Below are 18032 nucleotides of genomic sequence, written 5' to 3'. Positions count from 1 at the left end.
GAAGGTATTCCATTTCTTCCAATACATCAGCTATGTTAGCACAAAGAAGAATGACCAAACGATCTTCTTTCCATTTAGAAGGACCCGAGTCCCAAATTCAACAACAGGTCGCAGAATATCCTATTCTGCCAGTTCCCTCCTTTACTTAAGATGTGTGTTATCTACAAGGCTCCAGACAAGTCCCTGAACACAGCCCTGGTGAAGGCTCCCCTGGGTCCCAAAGTCCTCCTTCTGTCAGGATTGTGAGAGACCAGAAATCACTTTCTTACCCACACTCCAAGGTCTCCCAAGGATATTTAAAGCGGCCCAGCTACTTGGTGACGTGATTTCCTGGGACCAATGCTTTGCACTTGCGGTCTGGAGTCACAGCAATTCAGCGGACGGATGGTCTGAGGTGTTAGGGGCAGTGCTGACTGACAGAAGGTCGAGAAAAAGCCACAAAGGCTGAGCCAGGGTCCAGCTCTGCACTTCAGCCACCTCGAAATGCAGCAGTGCGTTTGTCACATTAATAATAGTTCGAATAACTGGCATTTCTGGAGCATCCACTATAGCCAGAAACTGTCCTAGGCTCCTTTCATGGATTGATTGTTCTTTAATTCTCAGAATTAGACTCTCTGGGAGATGGGATTGATTACTATCCCTGTTTTTTAAGTGGGGACACCAAGGCACGGAGCCGGTCAGGAACTAGCCCAACGCCATAAAGCTTGGAAGTGACGGTCAAGGTGTAAAGCCAGATATCTGAATCACAGAGCCCACACTCCCAAGGGCCCACTCTCAGAGGACTCGATTTAGAGGCAGAATGGCCCCAACACCTCTTGCTCAGGGACTGAATGGATTTGAGAAACTGTCCCCTGAGTACGTTTAGGCAGAGACACGGGGATATGAGCCAACCCGAAACCAACGATCCAGCTGGTGCCTCAAAGCGGATGTAGACAGAGACCCGACTGCGTGCTTCGGCAAGTGAGCCTTGATTCTTAAAAGACTAATCTGTAACTCTGAGTTCACCCTAAGTAATGTCAAATATCCCCTCAATGAAAATGTACCTAAAGCACAGAAAAACACAGATAGGTAGAACCAGGAAGGGAGGGGAGAGGGCTGGAAAAATGCAGCAAGGAAACAGAGGACAGGCTTCCGAGTCCTGGACAAACCTGACTTTAACAAACCAGATTTAAGCCGTAACTCCAAGACTAACATATAGTCATTTTCACAAGGAAGACCAGCTGAGGGTCACGGAGAGCTGCCGGGGATGACTTGCCCTACCTGACCACTCACCCACACACGGATGACTGGTGTCCTAGAAAGCAAACCCACGGAGCCCCTTCCAGGCCGAGCAAGGGTCCCGGGACACCATGCAAACCGCACAAATAAAAGCTGGTCTCCACCTTCCTATTTTTAAACGCAAAATGGGATTTATCAACAGATTTTTTTGAAAGCAGAAGTCACCAGATACAATAATGTATTTTTGGTAAATTGTGCCAGTACTACAAGCTGCTGATCCAGGAACTGTAATTTGCCAACAAAATGGGAGAAGGAGAAATTGTCAGGATCTCTTTCAAATACACGGATAATTAGGTAAATCGTAATGATGTTGTTTTATTAGCCTTCAAACATTCTATTCCTACCACGAATAAGGGAGACGAGTCCTCAGAAAAGTCTGTTTTCCTTTTCTTTCTGCTAGACATCCGTCAATGAATCCAGACTTTCAGTTCAGTTCAGTCGCTAAGTCGTGTCCGACTCTTTGCGACCCCATGAACCGCAGCACGCCAGGCCTCCCTGTCCATCACCAACTCCTGGAGTTCACTCAGACTCACGTCCATCTAGTCGGTGATGCCATCCAGCCATCTCATCCTCTGTCGTCCCCTTCTCCTCCTGCCCCCAATCCCTCCCAGCATCAGAGTCTTTTCCAATGAGTCATCTCTTCGCATGAGGTGGCCAAAGTACTGGAGTTTCAGCTTTAGCATCATTCCTTCCAAAGAAATGATGCTAAAGCTGAAACTCCAATACTTTGGCCACCTCAACTTTACTGTTTATTAAAATCTTCCCTGGGTCCCATTCAACTCCAGCCAGATTTTCTTTCCTTTTCTGATCACAAAGGCTTTCTTTTCCAATCACAAAAATTCATCAACTTGTGAAAACATCTTGACAGGCCCACCAATTACCATTTTAGAAAGGCAGCGTTTGAGCTATCTCCAAATGCATTCATATTTTTAAAAATTATTTTAAATGAGAAAGTGATCACCAGGAGTAATGAAATGGATAATTAGAAAGCAATGATGTTTGGGGGCTGCAATTATAGCCATGATTGACTACGTAAGCCTCCAGCAGAATTAGAAAACAATCATTTCTTTGCTAGATTTCCCTCAACCAAGTTTTGCAGATCCACGGCAGGAGTGTGGGCCACCCTCCTTCTGCATAAGCCCCCTCCCCTGACCAGTCTCCCCAGGGACTTCAGGGGGCCTTCCTGAGCCTTGGCCCTGAAGCGCTCACAACGTTTACTGGAGGCTCAGGCTATTCACGCTCTTCACCTGAACTGGATTTCAGGCCCCAGGAGGCCGCTTCTGCACTTGGACTTGGCGGTTGCATCCCGCGGATTCACATGGGACAGCCTGGACCTCGGCCACAGAGTAGCCGGTGTGTAAGGAGAGCAGACACCCAGTGAGAGTGCCTGCTGTCACACAGACACGACTGTGTCACCTCAGTCTACCCAGCTGGGCTACATTCTTGGAGTGACTCCTGCGAGTAGGAATGCGCAGGTTTATTTATTTTGGGATATGGGTTTCTGGAGGGTCTGGGTGTTTGAAGGAAAAGCTTTCAGAATAAAATTTCAGTTATTCCCTGTGCAACATGAGTAGCTGAAAACTTGGATTCGTCTTCCTGTTGCTCTGACGTTTTAGTTAAAAAAAAAAAAGAAGAGGAAACTACCACTGGGCTAGAAACGGACAGGGCCCCATTCATCCAGAATTTTAGTGCATTGTGGCTGGACCTCCACAGCAATTTTTAACGTATTTACTTAAGAAAGTAACATTTCAAGGCATGTATTCTTCTCTCAAAGAATACAGACATGATTTACAGACTATTTAACTCTTCATTAAAGGTGGTCTTCAAAAATCGATGCCGGTCATTATTATCACATGATAAGCAGAGGTAATCAAAGAGCCATACTTTACAGTGTGATCCAGTTCAGACCACCTGCTCCATACCACTTCCCACCTCACCCTGCCTTCATCCTTACCTGGGAGACCCGGAGCTCCTGGCAAACCTTTGGGACCTCTTCCTGGGGGGCCACGATCCCCTCTTTCTCCTGCATCACCTGTGTGTCATAAGAAATGTTACTTTTCTGTATGTCTATAAAAATGAACATAAAGCATAAACATAAATTCAACTTAAAGCAAAGCCTACATTCAGAAACCAAAAAGTTATGAGGTTGCCACTAACTAGGTCTTACTAAGTACATAGCGAGGCAAAAATCGAGTTAATTATATTAAGATATCTAAGGGGGAAAAAAATCAAATGACCGTATCGGTAGATGCTGACAAGCCACTGATACAACATTCAATAAAGTAAGTACCAAGCTACTTCCCTAACATGATAAAGTCCATCCATCTCAATCTTGAAGCTGGCACAAAGCTTAACAAGAAACACAAGCAGCAGTTTCACTGAAGTCAGAACATTATTAATACAAACACGCCTACTTTATCACTATTATTATTTGGTTTGAGCCATCCCTGCTTTCAGGTGATATGACTGTTTTCTTAAACCCTAGAAAATCAACTCAAAACCTACTATAGACAATAAGAGAATTCAGCGAGGTACAAAATATATGGAAATCAATATTTGTTATATATATAAACAACAGCCAGTTATAAGATGCAGTGAACAAAAGTCTCATTTGTAATGATGACTAAATCATCAATAACTAGGAAAAGAAGTTTAATCAGAAATATGCAAATCCAATATGAGAGAAAATTGAGGGAACTTCCCTGGGGGTGCGGTGGCTAAGAACCCACCTTCCACTGCAGGAGACACGGGTTCCATCCCTAGTCCAGGAAGAGTCCACACGCGACAGAGCAACTGAGCCTGTGCGCCGCGGTTACCGAGCCCTCGCTCCAGAGCCCATGAACCGCAATGACTGAAGCCTGCCTGCCAAGCCCGTGTTCCACAACAGGAGAAGCCCGTCCACCACAACGAAGAGCGGCCCCCGCTCACCCCTAAAGAAAAGCCTGTGCAAAGCGGCGAACACCCGCCGCAGACAAAGAAAGAAATAAGTAGAGCGACCCCCGCTCACCACTAGAGAAAAGCCTGTGCAAAGTGGCGAACACCTGCCGCAGACAAAGAAAGAAATAAGTAATTCTTTAAAAAGAAAGAAAACTGAACAGAAGCTTAAAACAATCTAAATATCCATTAAAGAGATATATACACTATGGAACTTGCACGGAGTGGAATATTATGCGTGGGTAAAGAAGAATCAGGAAGAAGGTTTGTGAAATGATGCCCAAGACATTGTTAAGTGTAAAAAGCAAGGCCCAGATGACTTACTAAAGGACAATGTGATTTGTTGCTAAAAGGACATAGGGAAAATATATATATATTCATAGATCCTTTATAGAATCACTGGTAAGGGTATATCGAAAACTAAGAACAGCGATTCCCTAATGGAAGGATAAAGGAAACCAGGCAGATAGGAGACAGGGATGGGACAGACACTCTTCACTGAGTGTTTTTTAATACATTTAAAAACTATTGAACCATGTAAATTTAGCATCACCAAAAATAAATTAGTGAAGTTTCAAAATGTAAACTGCACTGTCACAGTGCCTAGGTTTCGTTTCTGTCTTGTTATTTATAAGGAAGGTATTTTGGATTGCAGCCAACCATGTGCATTTGCAAGACTGCTGATTGAATTCAGGAATTCAGCAGCCACACAACAAAACCTGCATTCATTATCCTGGCCCCTGCAGAGGCCAATCTTAGAAACCTGGCCTCATTAACAAAACACCCTAATACCTTAGTTAACAGGTGTTAAATGACATTGACTATGCCTAGTAGAAGACAACTTCTACTACCCATTAGCCAAGTAGTATGCTATTATTATACTATATCCTTAGAAGATGCAATGGCGTTTCACAATAAGTTCTGTATGTAATCTTTTTATCCAAATATTCGTATCAATCCATCCTCATTAAATATCGACAGGTTTGTTACAATTTAAAAAACAAAATCACGCACAGAAAGAAAACAGGAAGAATATCTGTACAACCATCTGTGCATTTGTCAAATAGTCAAAAATCTCTAATTAAGAAATGAATGTTTAGTAATCATACTTTGACTTTAGCTGTGAATGTCCTTGTGTGAACATTTATATGATGAATCAACATTTTGAAGATAATTAAATTTTATAAATAGTATGTAAGGATATACATAATATTCAAGCTCAGCTTGAACTCATATATAAACTAGCTATTTTTTACACTCATCATCAATATGATATTACTATAGTAGGAAGATATGACAATTAGCATTTTAAAAACTAACAGCTTATGCTCTCTTGTTAACTTGGCAATTTAAATGTCATTTCACTGTAATTCTCAAGGCTGGCAGTGAGAAAGTGCCACATTTTCTGAAAACACAAGATGAAGATTATAAATTAAAATGCAACTTTCACGGAGATTGTGACAGTTAAGCACATTCTAGCATGAAGCCACACCAACTTCAAAATGTTTGCAAGGAATAAGACCACTGCCTCTTTAAAACAACATATATATATATGTGTGTGTGTGTAAACCAAGTCATAGGAAAAAATGGATATAAGGGGTGAAATGATGTGAAATTTCTGGAGAGATATGAAAACCTTAACAAAAAATCATAATCCTAGAACTGAAAAATACAAGATCTGAAAGTAAAAACTCATTGGATGGAATTGCCAGCATATTTGGACACTGCAGAATGAAGGGAACACAGCGTGGTAACATTAATTAACAGCACTGTATGATATGTAGAATAACATCTTTTACAAATCAAAGAAAAGACCCTTGTCTTAGCTTCGATGCTGTTTCTGGAGGTCAGTCATGGAAAAACACGTTCTCGACAGGCCCAGGACATAGCCACACCGCAGCCTGCGGCAGCTACACTGTGCAGGCTCTGCTCCCCGAAGGGTTACTCTGCTTCAGCAAACACTGGCCACATCTTCCTCCAAGATGTAGAGAGCTGGCCTGGGAGCTAAAGCCCACCTCTGTTAGCCTGTTGTGTCAGAAAGGACATGTAAAAAGCTTATAAAAGATGCTTTGGATACAGTAGGAAGGGGATAGACACTTTGAGTAGAAAAATAGCTTTTTATGTTCAGAGTGGGGGAATCTAGAGAAATTCATATTGCTCCAAAACTGCTACTGAATCCATCTATTTGGAAGCTATAATCTTTGCTCCATCCTCAATCGAGGATGAACACCGGAAAAGGTGAGGCTCAGGTGTGCCGGTGTACTTTCCCTAGCTGTCACTGACACAGAGACATGTCTGCTTGAGGTCCACTAAAAGATTTTAAAATACAAACAGCCTGTCTCAAAGGGGCTTAAAATTAACAAACCACAAACATTTATAAAGAGTATTTATGACAAGAAAGACTTATTTAATTCTAAGAAAAGTGAACCCAGGGCCAGTCAGGGGTCACCTTTCATGAAATGAGCACACAGCCCTAACACGTTTGCGTAGAAGTGTGTAAGACATGTCGGCAAAAACAAACAAAATACTCAAACACAATGGAAGCTTTGAGTGTGGTCTGAGGCTTATTTCTACTAGCTCCTGTTAAAAATGTTCCGCTGTGTTTTTCCAAGTAACTTTTAAGGAAAAAAACAGTAATTTGACTAAGATACAGCCTGAACTGTTAAAAGCTTAGTAAAACTGGTTTATTAATAGTTAAACTTGTCTGCTTAGGAATTTCCCTGGAAAACACCCTCAAAGTGACTATGGCAAACCCAGACTCCCATCATCCCTTCTCTTATTAAGGATGAAAAAAAAGGCAAAGAAACACATCTCTTCTCTGATCAGTAAAATGGTAAAGTTTCAAGTGGTGGAGTGTTTATTCTCAGGGAAAATTTGAGCTCTAAGCTTTGGGCGTTAGAACACCGCGTGTTTTCTACTAAGTAGGACTATTAATGTCTGTGGAGGACAAGAAAGGTCAAGGCCAGCTACCTAGAACTGTACATCTTCAAACGTGTGTCAGCACTGAATGATATAGAAAATCTGATTATTCCTTTCTGCCCACATCCCAATCTTAAGAAGTAAAACTGAGAGAAGATGCTGCTTTAATGGAACCCAATGGCAAGAAAGCATGAAGGAGGGCAGGGAGAGAACGTCTTTAGAAAAAAGAAAAGAACAGCCTCACTTCTAGTTTATAAGTTATGTCATGAATCCTGCAGGAAACAGGAGGAAGTCCCAAATACGATCAAACTCTGCTTGATGGATGGACTCAGTGCCAGAGACACTTATTGGGTTTCAAATATAGAAATATAGTTTTCTTTCCTCCAAAATAAGGTTTGCTTGCTGGGGCCCATCCAGCCCCACCCAGACACAACTCTGCACTGTGACTCCCAGCTTCCCAGGAAGTTTTCAGGTCATGTCACGTGTGTTAGGAGTGCTCCTCAGTCCTGCATGCACATTCAGATCACCTGCAGAATGTTTTTAAAGTCTGACACCAAGTAACCAGGTGGATAGTGGTAAAGAACCCGCCTGCCAATGCAGGGGACGGAGGAAACATGAGTTCAGTCTCTGGGTAAAGAAGATCCCCTGAAGGAGAGCATAACAACCCACTCCAGGATTCTTGCCTGGAGCATCCCATGGATGGAGGAGCCTGGTGGGCTTACAGTCTGTAGTGTCACACAGAGTCAGACAAGACTGAAGTGACTTAGCACCAAGTAACCAAGCCAAGTAGATCACAGTATCTGGGAAGGGGCTGCAGACACAGGCAGGGTTGAAGGCTCCTCGGGTAAGTTCCATGGGCAGCCCGGGCTGTCTCCCCTGGGCAGGCCGTCCTGACTCAGCAAGCACACAGATCTCTTCCTTCCTTAGACGGAAGATGGGACTTCAGGAGCCGGCTCCTATGAACTCAAGGTTAAGCTCAGCCCCCAAAATGGAGGCTTCCTTAGAGCCGAAGAAAACAGGGCTGTGATCCCCATCACCTTACAAGGCGGTCCTTCCCAGGGAAGACAGGCAACCGCCCTGCACGAGCACATCTCCGCTGGGGGCCCCTCTCCAAAGTCTCTGCCTCAGGGAGCCTGGGTGGGCGGGAGGATCTGCCTTCCGAACAAGGTCTGTGGTGATGCTGAGGCCTCGGGGACCACTCTTGTGAATCACTGCTCCTTGGTTCCCTTTAGTGACCACATGCAGGCAGAGGAGTCACCGTGGGCCGGGGCACAACAGAGACAGCTAAGCCAACAGTCCGACCACGGTATGGGCTTCCCTAGAACAGTTTACGTTTGCGGGTGAGTGCGGCGTGATCACAGGGAGTACCTCCGGTATGAATTCTGAACAGAAGCTCAGAGTGGGACCGAGACGAATGGCTAAGGGATCCTTTCAGAGAAGAGGTCCAGCTCTCTGTAAGCTGAACTCAGAGCTCTCTGCACAGATGACTCTCTCCAGCCTCCAAAAACATGGCAACTGTGCCAAATTCACAAGAGGCCCCAATTAGAGCTCTTTTTTTTTTTTTAACATGCAGCTCTTCACATGCCAAAAAAAAAAAAAAAAATAGTGAACAACGCTGTTCCAACTGAGGGTGTTGTGAGCTAAATGCATCTGCCATTCAATTATAGATCCAGAAAGACAGCTTGCTTGACCTCTGACCATTTGCACCATATTTATCCCTAATTGGAGCATCACTGTCTAAAAAACAGAAATCCCTCTCCTGGTTTTTTTTTTTATTGAAGGATAATTGCTTTACAGAATTTTGGTGTTTTCTGTCAAATGGAAACTTACATTACCATATGTAAAAGAGATAGCTAATGACAATTTGCTGTATGGCTCAGAAACCTCTCTTGTTTTTGACACCACGTCTTTCTGAAGTTCCCAGAAAGCTGTCAGTCACTCATCGTGATACAGAAACTCCACACTTTTCATCCTTTTGGTCAATTATCCGGGGTACACTGGCCCCAAGCTGACCTACTCACCTGAACTAGCAAGCACCATCTGAGGCAGCCCATTCTTCTGCAAATTCTGCAGAATACCTAAACACTCACAATCCTATTTTCCTACAAGACACCAGTTTCAAGAGCTTAACTTGCTTTAAATAAAAGGAGAAACAAACTCTCACACCCTCTCAACATGTTAAATAAGGAATACAGTTGTACTTTAGAGCTGAAAAAAATAATCCATCAAAACAGATATACAATGTCACTCTTTAAAAGGAGAAGGGGGTTTCCCTGGTAGTCCAGTGGTTAAGACTCTGCGCTCCCAATGCAGGGGGCATGGGTGTGATCCCTGGTCAGGGAACTAAGACCCCATATGCATATTTTTGGCATGGCCAAAAACAAATAAATAAAAGAAGAGGGAGGCAGCTTTAACTTGCGATGAGATTTTTCTGACATCCTGCTAACAAGCTTCATTAGTTGAAGTAATAGATACACTCCAGAGCCAGTCGCCATCTCAGAAGACCTCTACAATGATTTCAGGGTCTCAAAAAACAAACAAAAAGTCTGAACGATCCTGAAGTTTATCTTGAACTACGACCAAAGCAGCATGACTGGAAAAGATTGAGACCAAAACTCAAGGAACCTGAATTCTGGTATTGGGTCTATTGCCATCACACACCAAGGTCAAGAAAATACCAAATGACAGCTTTTTAATCTTCACCAGCCCCACAGAACAGAACGATAATTTCACGTCACAGACACCTGGCACTTGCCAGGACAAGTGAATTCACCTAAAAAAAGAAAAAAAATGGCCAGTGTGTGTTCCTGGTTCCACATGAATAAAAGGCCTTACCTTTAGGGCCCCTCACACCGAGAGCACCAGGGGGACCCTTCATGCCCGGGAGGCCGCGGAGTCCCATCTGGCCTGGAAAGCCATTCTCTCCAGGGGGACCCGGGGGGCCAGGGGGTCCAGGCAGTCCAGGGAGGCCCGAGGCTCCGGAGTCCGGACGCTTCAGACTCGCAGCCATCTGAGCAAAGTGCTCTACAAGGCAGTAAACAAAACCACCCAGGGAAGTCAGAAACATGAAGGCGATTCAAGGGAAACGCGAACTATTTCAGGTGCCTTTTTTCTAAATGCGTCACCAGAGCTTCAGAACTGGGGGTGAGGGATGAATAAAGCTTGGTTGGTTTTCCCCCAGGGTTTCTGCCCCGAGGCATCGCTGATGCCGCTGTGTTCAGCCCTCTGCGGGGAGAGCTGGTCCTGCTGCCTTGAGGCAGGGGAGAGGATAGAGGGATAGAGAACCTTAACCTTCAGGACCCAGCGTGTCCAAAAGGATAAGTGTGTCACCTGAACCTGGCTGGTTATCTGAAAACCCAGGATGGGAAGGAAGTGAGCTGCTCAACACAGCTGAAAGCAGACATCTTAAAGCTGTGTCAAAGCCAAGGACATTGTCCAGAATTAGTACCAAGACACCGTTTGAGACCTGGGCTCATGTGCTTAGCTTGAACATACTACTTTATGTGAAATATCCTGAGGATCCATGACTTGCTAATAATTCTCCTTCTCAAGTTTTTTTCATGCCTGGAAGATACACCAGACGTTAATGAGAGCCTGCTTCTTGGGAATGGTCACAATCTGTCTTTAAAAATTTATAACTGTGTAGGTGTTTTCAGGAACCATTAAATAGATCAAGAATCATCTACTAAAACCAGAGAATAAGAACATTTTCCCATTAAAATACTCTAAGGGAAATATTCTAGTGTAATGTTTTTTAAAGCTTTGGGTGTGAAGGAGAAAATGAATTCGAAACATATTTCTCACCAAAATTTCTAAATTGGTCATATATGAATACCCTAGGTGGGCCTTATTTAAGTGAGGGTTAGCATAAAGTCATACTTTTCTCAACATGAAATGCTTAAAATGGAAATATCCTTTCACAATAAGATGTCTTCAATATTGGTTTCCAAATATAGAGGTGACGATTTCATCCTGCAAAATTCTATGCATCTACTTGACAAGCTAGACTATCTCGTGAACACATAAAAGGTAAGTGTTTCTTCATGACAGAATTAGTTCCAACTAGAATCAGACATCGAGAAGCCAATGGCACCCCACTCCAGTACTCTTGCCTGGAAAATCCCATGGATGGAGGAGCCTGGTAGGCTGCAGTCCATGGGGTAGCTAAGAGTCAGGCGGGACTGAGCGACTTCACTTTCACTTTTCACTTTCATGCATTGGAGAAGGAAATGGCAGCCCACTCCGGTGTTCTTGCCTGGAGAATCCCAGGGACGGCGGAGCCTGGTGGGTTGCCGTCTATGGGGTCGCACAGAGTCGGACACGACTGAAGCGACTTAGCAGCAGCAGAATCAGACAATAAATAGGAATTGCCATAACTACAGATGAATGTAGATAAAGGTTAAGAAATGTGAAAATATATATCACCATTTTGGCAAAATTCCAGTTATAGATTTTCTACCTATGTGGTGCATGAATGGAAATAATGGCCTTAAGCTTCTTAAGGGCAGAAGTCTACTGATCATTTCTCATATAATCTGCAGAGAGAGCCTAGGTCAATGCCAGGGACACACCAAGGGGTAGGACATTTAGAAGGGAAAGAGCCTGAGAATTTGTTTTCCAAAGGAGGAGAAAAAGTATGTGTGTGTGTGTGTGTGTGTGTGTGCGCGCGTGCCTGTGTGTGTGTGTGTGTGCACACGCCTGTGTGTAGGCTGACCCAGAAATGTACTACTTTTCCTTGAGGCTATAAGCAAATGGCAACAAACTGTACAGAACAGAAGTGAAATTAATACTATTGAAAATCCCCCACCTTTTAAAGCCTACAAAAAGTCAAGCCATGACGATTTATTTACCTTGTATGACTCTCATGCAAACCTGCTTGATGTGCTGATCAGTCGGTGCTCTGCCCTGGGACGGAAAAGACAAAAGCCAGTTTGTCCACTAGCGAAGCCTACAAAGGGGGCATTGTTGAATGGAAAACCAACAGGCTGGGCAAGGGACCAGTGGCTGGATTTACAGGAGAACTGGCCCCACGCTCGCTGCGGAGCTGGGGTCGGGTGCCTCCCACCCCCACCTCAGCCCTCCCCCAACCCCCTCCAGCTCCCCTCCACGCCCCCTCAACGCCCCCGGCTCCTACGCCCCGCCAAGGAGCGGCACCTCAAGGGGAAACCGCGGAGCCGGCCCGCACTCACCGGGGGGCCCTGGATCCCGGGCAGGCCGGTGGCGCCCTGCTCCCCCTGCACGCCGCGTGGGCCGGGCGGGCCTCGGGGTCCTTCCTCTCCAGGAAGCCCCCGGCTGCCTTCGGGTCCCCTCACGCCAGGCTCCCCAGGGTTCCCCGCCTGGAACACAGGGACGCACGTTAAGTCCAGCTTGAACACAAGGAGGGCGCCTGCTTCAGATTGAAATAAGCACTGACATGAAACTGTAGGTTCACCGACACTGCCTCCCAAGTTAAAAATCTAAGCACCAGTAGGTGTTGCCTCAGAGGTTACAAAGCCTCAAGGTGAAAATCCGTCATGCCACACAATTAACTCTCCAGTCTCTCAGAATTCCAATTCAAGTAAACATTTTAAAGATCTTTCTTTGGGGCCTAGATATTATTTCTAAAGTTTAAAATCACGTTCTTCATACTTTAAGCCATTTCTAAGAGCAAGTTTGTTTTTAATTAAACGTGTTAACTCTTTGGGGCCACAGAAAGACTACTGAGTTCATAAGACATGTTACACTGTGTATCACCAATACGAAAGCATAAAATAAAGATATTTCCAAGAACATAAGTTATTTAGCCTTTATAACATTCTTTGGAGAATCTGAGGAAGCCAGATGTATCCAGGAATTATAAAACACTAACGTGAATTAAATCAACACATTTAAAATGCTGCATTTAAAATACCAGAACAAAAAGAGTGAGTCCGTAATTTATCTAAGGATACAGGAAGTTAAAAATCTAAATATTAAAAGATGTTTAAACCACTACAATATTGTAAAATAATTAGCCTCCAATTAAAATGAATAAATTTATAAAAAAAAATAAAACTTATCAAAAAATAAAGATGCTTAAAAAAACAAATCAATTATTTCCTTAAAATGAAACCATATACCAGTTAAATTTTTCATCTGAAAGCAGACCACTAAAAGCATCTTTACAGTCCTCATCTACAAAAACTGTTTTAAAGAGAAACTAATTTTTTGTTAAGCTACCTCCAGTGGAATTTGTGGCATAGCAGTTACAGTGACTGCTATTTACAGAATAAAAATGAGAAGATAAAAGTGAAAGAGCGTGGGGGAATGCCACTGCTCTAGATCTGATATTCATAAAGCTGCTCCGTCCAGCTTCCTTTTCATACCAACGTTTCTCTAAGAAAAGTCAACTCATTCAAACGTTCAGATGTTTTAAACTGAAGGAAAAATGGTAATGAAGCGATGCTTCCACCAGACACATCTTAAGAAAGCTCAGGGAGTATGCTTTTTCCAATCTCTTTGTATAAAAAAAAAATGGTATTCATCTAAGCCAACTTGTCAAAATTGCTTCTTGAAGAAATTATGGCTTAAAAAGATTTCCTGAGAGTCAGGTTCAAGGGAGACAGCTAAGGATGTGCTGTGGAACTAAAGCTGGGTATTGTCAGGTCACTAGAATGCAAGGTATAGCAACTTCTAAAAAAGTCCAGTGTGTGTGTGCTCAGTCGTGTCCAACTTTTTGTGACCCTTTGGACTATAGCTTGCCAAATCCCTGTCTATGGAATTTTCCAGGCAAGAATACTGGAGTGGGTTGCCATCCCCACTCCAGGGGCTCTTCCCAACCCAGGGATTGGACCCGCTTCTCTTACATTCCTGCATTGCAGGCGGGTTCTTTACTAGTGCCACCTGGGAAGCCCAGACTGCTGCTGCTGCTAAGTCGCTTCAGTCGTGTCAGACTTGTGTGACCCCATAGACGGCAGCCCGCCAGGCTCCCCCGTCCCTGGGATTCTCCAGGCAAGAAGACTGGAGTGGGCTGCCATTTCCTTCTCCAGTGCATGAAAGTGAAAAGTGAAAGTAAAACCACTCAGTTGTGTCTGATTCTAAGTGACCCCATGGACTGCAGCCTACCAGGCTCCTCCCATGGGATTTTCCAGGCAAGAGTACTGGAGTGGGTTGCCATTGCTTTCTCCAGGGAATCCCAGACGCTACATTTTAATTTCATCAGTATTCCTTGGGTAGTGACAGAAAAGATGGGGTGGGAAGGGAGGTGATCAATCAAGAGCTAATTCCTAGTATTGCATCCAAATTTATGATTTGGAAGAATGGCACTGAAACATGTATAATATCATATATGAAACAAATCGCCAGTCCAGGTTCAGTGCATGATACTGGATGCTTGGGGCTGGTGCACTGAGATGACCCAGAGGGATGGTACAGGGAGGGAGGCGGGAGGGGGGTTCAGGATAGGGAATACGTGTATACCCGTGGCAGATTCATGTTGATGTATGGCAAAACCAATACAATAGTGTAAAGCAATTGGCCTCCAATTAAAATAAATAAATTTATATTAAAAAATAAAAATAAAAGAAAAATAAATAAATGAAATTAACTCACTTTGACACCTGCATTGTTCATCCACCTTTCTCTTTTATAATTTGAATTCTTACCTTTGAACATTACTGATTATTTCTAGACAGTGAGGTAGGATTTCCATTATCAGATTCCATCCAGGCTTACCCTTTACAGTGTTTCTCAATCCTAAACCATTTCTGTCGAAGATTCTAAGGCATAGAGGTCGTATGTACACAGGTGTGTGCATTTGTGTGTGTGTGTTAGTCATTCAGTCATGTCCAACTCTTTGAAACCCCATGAACTGTAGCCCACCAGGCTCCTCTGTCCATGGAATTCTCCAGGCAAGAATACTGGAGTGGGTAGCCATTCCCTTCTCCAGGGGATCTTCCTGATTCAGGGATCGAAGCCAGGTCTCTTGAATTGCAGGAGGATTCTTTACCATCTGAACCACCAGGGAAGTCCAGTATGCACACAGGAAAGATAATATAAAACTTTCCATATCAAGGCTGTGTGAAGAGCTCTGGGCGGGACACTGTAACAAAGGCTGGGTGTGTCCTCCCAGAGAAGGCTGGGAGAGGATTGGGCTAAATACTTAGGTAGGAGGTGCTGATCTACGGAAAGAGAAAGAGTGCCCAAAATAGGAGAATAGCACATGTCGTTAAACAGCATATGCCAAGTAAAAAGAACCACAAACAGATGACATCCAGAGAGGTCAGAGATGAGGCTGGTGAGGCTGCAACCGCTTCACTGAAGGCTTTGTATTCTTTTCCAAGAGTCTGATTTTATTCTACAAATGCTATTCTTGAAGGGTTTTAAGCACAAGAGGGATAGATATGTAAGCTTTATCTTTTAATCTAGATGTCACTTGACATCTGTTGGACAGAGAGGAGTGGCAGGGAGTCCAGACAAAGGAAGGTCTTGGGGATTAATGGAAGTTCCTGATAGATGCCCTTGACACTGAAGTCTGAGCTTCATCCTTTCTCCTTGTAATATCTTAAATTTGGTATTGTATTAGGGTGTATATTCCTTTCAAAGTAGCAAGAGATTCTAGGTTTGCTACTAATTGATTATATAATTCTGAATACATCTAATCTCTTTGCACATCAGATTAGTTTCTGTAAAGTGATAAACTGAAGGAGATGATCATTTTCTAGCCCTAATAATTATCCATATTTTCTTGTGTACCATGCCTATATCTTACTTCTCCAACTAGAACACACAGGATATTATGAAAATTACTGAAATATTTGCAATGATACGACTGACAATGAAATTCAGTTATGTTCTTGTCACTGCAAAGCACAGGTCAGTTCTTGTAAAACAATTCATTTGTGGAAGAAATTACAATATATACTCAGTGAGCCATTTATAATATGAAAAAAAAAAAAAAACTTCCTTTAGAGTGGTTAGGTCGAAAGGCAGATCCATTTACACTGTTATGAGTTTTTTCTCCTTTGAACTAATTCACTACTTAAAGCATAAATTCAGACATTAACTTCCTTAAAGGTGAGTCCTTTTAGAATTGAATTTTACAGAATGATTTCATAAAGCAAAGCATTCTGTTTTATGGCTTTATTGATATTTTATTTTTATACCATTACTATTCATTATACTTACAGATCCCTTTGGGCCAGGTAATCCTATATCTCCCTAAATCAATAAAATGAAATCATATTAGAACAATGTATTCACATTTGATAGTTTACTAAAAAACACTGAAAAGTTTATCATGCTGCCAAAGTCAATAGAAAGCCATGAACAGAAGAACCCTGACACTGCAGGAAAAAAATATGGGTCAAAATTTGGATTCTGGTCCCAGTTCTGCTATTTAACTTTATGACCCTGTGTAAACTCTGTAAACCCCCAACCTTTGGCTAACTCGTCTGTTAAATAGTAGGGTTGAATCAGGGCTCTCTAAGGTTCCATCCAGATCTAAAATGCTAAATGTCGAGAATTAAAACATGTAAGTCAAAAGATATTAAACTAGCATGCTATTATAAAACATAATAGACATCTAAATCAGATGACTTCATTTTTGAAATTCTAGCAGTGTTCTTAAAAATCCCTCAAATCAAATATGCATGCTTTAAAAAAAAAAAAAAAAACTTGCATATCTCCTACCACTAGCTCTAGGTATGAATTCAGCTCACGTTAGCACATTGGTGCATGTTCATTACAAAACAGGATGATTTTTAAACATTCTCTTAGCTTATAAAATGAACAGTTTCAACAGAATATAAAATTGAAATCATCCTTTTCTAGTTTATCTAATTAGGAAGCTAATTAGATAATTAGATAAACTAGTTATCTAAAGCTTCCAGTTAGGAAGCTTTGTCTAATTCAGATGTTACATTTATATTAACTCTAAATCCTAAAAAACCTGAATAAAGTATTATTCAGCATTTTCCCCTGAACTAAAAACCCTCTGAAACTATTTTCTGAGAACGCTGTCAGTCCCACAGCAAAGGACTAAGTGTAAGTTTCCACACTAGGTAGGTCCTGTTTGATTACATTGTAACCGGAAGGAAGAGCAGGCAGATAGAAGTGCTGTAGGCAGTGATGACTTGTTCTCCTTCTCCCCGCCTTCCTAGAGGTTCAGCAGAAGCCTCCTCTGGAGTTGGTTTTAGACTCCAAAAGACCGTGCAAAACACCCACAGTCAAGCTTGTGACCACAGCTTTCTATCTACAATAAACTATTAATATAAACCACAATAAAGCTTTAGTTTTGTTTCCATGATAGGCACTATTCATAGACTTTCTGCAGTCATATAAGAATCACCTGGAGTTTCTAGATGGAAAAAAATGAGCAAACGTGCCCTCTAAAGGGAACTCTTGGTCCTCCCAGTGCTTTAGGCCAGGTCTACCCACGCCAGGGTATTTCCCCTGCATTTTACTTGACCTTGGCTCGGTTCTGGGGGGTGGTTTGCAAGTTTATGTAAGAAACATCTTAGCCCTGAAAGAAGTCAGCAAGGATAGCAGGGCCGGAGAAAAGAAGGAGGAAATATATCCGATACAGTTCAAAATCAATGAGGCTCCACCAATATCCAGGGAAAATGTCTTACGAGTTCACCCCTTTCTCCAGCTTCACCCTCTTCACCAGAGGCGCCCTAAAAATTAAAAGTCACATTTTAAAAGTTCTTAGTCCCTTGGTTCAAATTTACCCAGTCAACACTGATAAAAATTCAGAAGTTCCCACAGTGCTCCCAAGGTCACACAGAAATATGACATGTCCTTAATGGTTTTCCAATCTAGCTGTCAGGGGCTAGTCCAACCCAGGACACAGATCAGAGAAAAGCCAGAAGGTGAAGTTGAGTTTCAGCTAAAGGTAAGGATGAATGACTGTGTCAGCAATTGGATAATTAGGAAAGACTTAA

At 42.8% G+C, this 18032-nt stretch overlaps 1 protein-coding gene across 1 annotated transcript in view; it reads right to left on the bottom strand.

Moving 5' to 3' along the window:
• COL9A1 (collagen, type IX, alpha 1) overlaps nucleotides 1-18032 on the bottom strand; it is a 90499-nt gene that overhangs the window by 5867 nt on the left and 66600 nt on the right. Inside the window, 6 exon segments of the mRNA XM_010848501.1 lie at nucleotides 3233-3310; nucleotides 9967-10155; nucleotides 11982-12036; nucleotides 12321-12467; nucleotides 16276-16308; nucleotides 17721-17765. Of these exon segments, the coding sequence (XP_010846803.1) occupies nucleotides 3233-3310; nucleotides 9967-10155; nucleotides 11982-12036; nucleotides 12321-12467; nucleotides 16276-16308; nucleotides 17721-17765 (547 nt within the window).

The sequence above is a fragment of the Bison bison genome, unplaced genomic scaffold (assembly GCF_000754665.1).
Source record: "Bison bison bison isolate TAMUID 2011002044 unplaced genomic scaffold, Bison_UMD1.0 scf7180017864268, whole genome shotgun sequence".
Classification (NCBI taxonomy): domain Eukaryota; kingdom Metazoa; phylum Chordata; class Mammalia; order Artiodactyla; family Bovidae; genus Bison; species Bison bison.
Note: the sequence above shows the minus strand (reverse complement) of the source record. Positions and strands in the feature narration are given on the sequence as shown.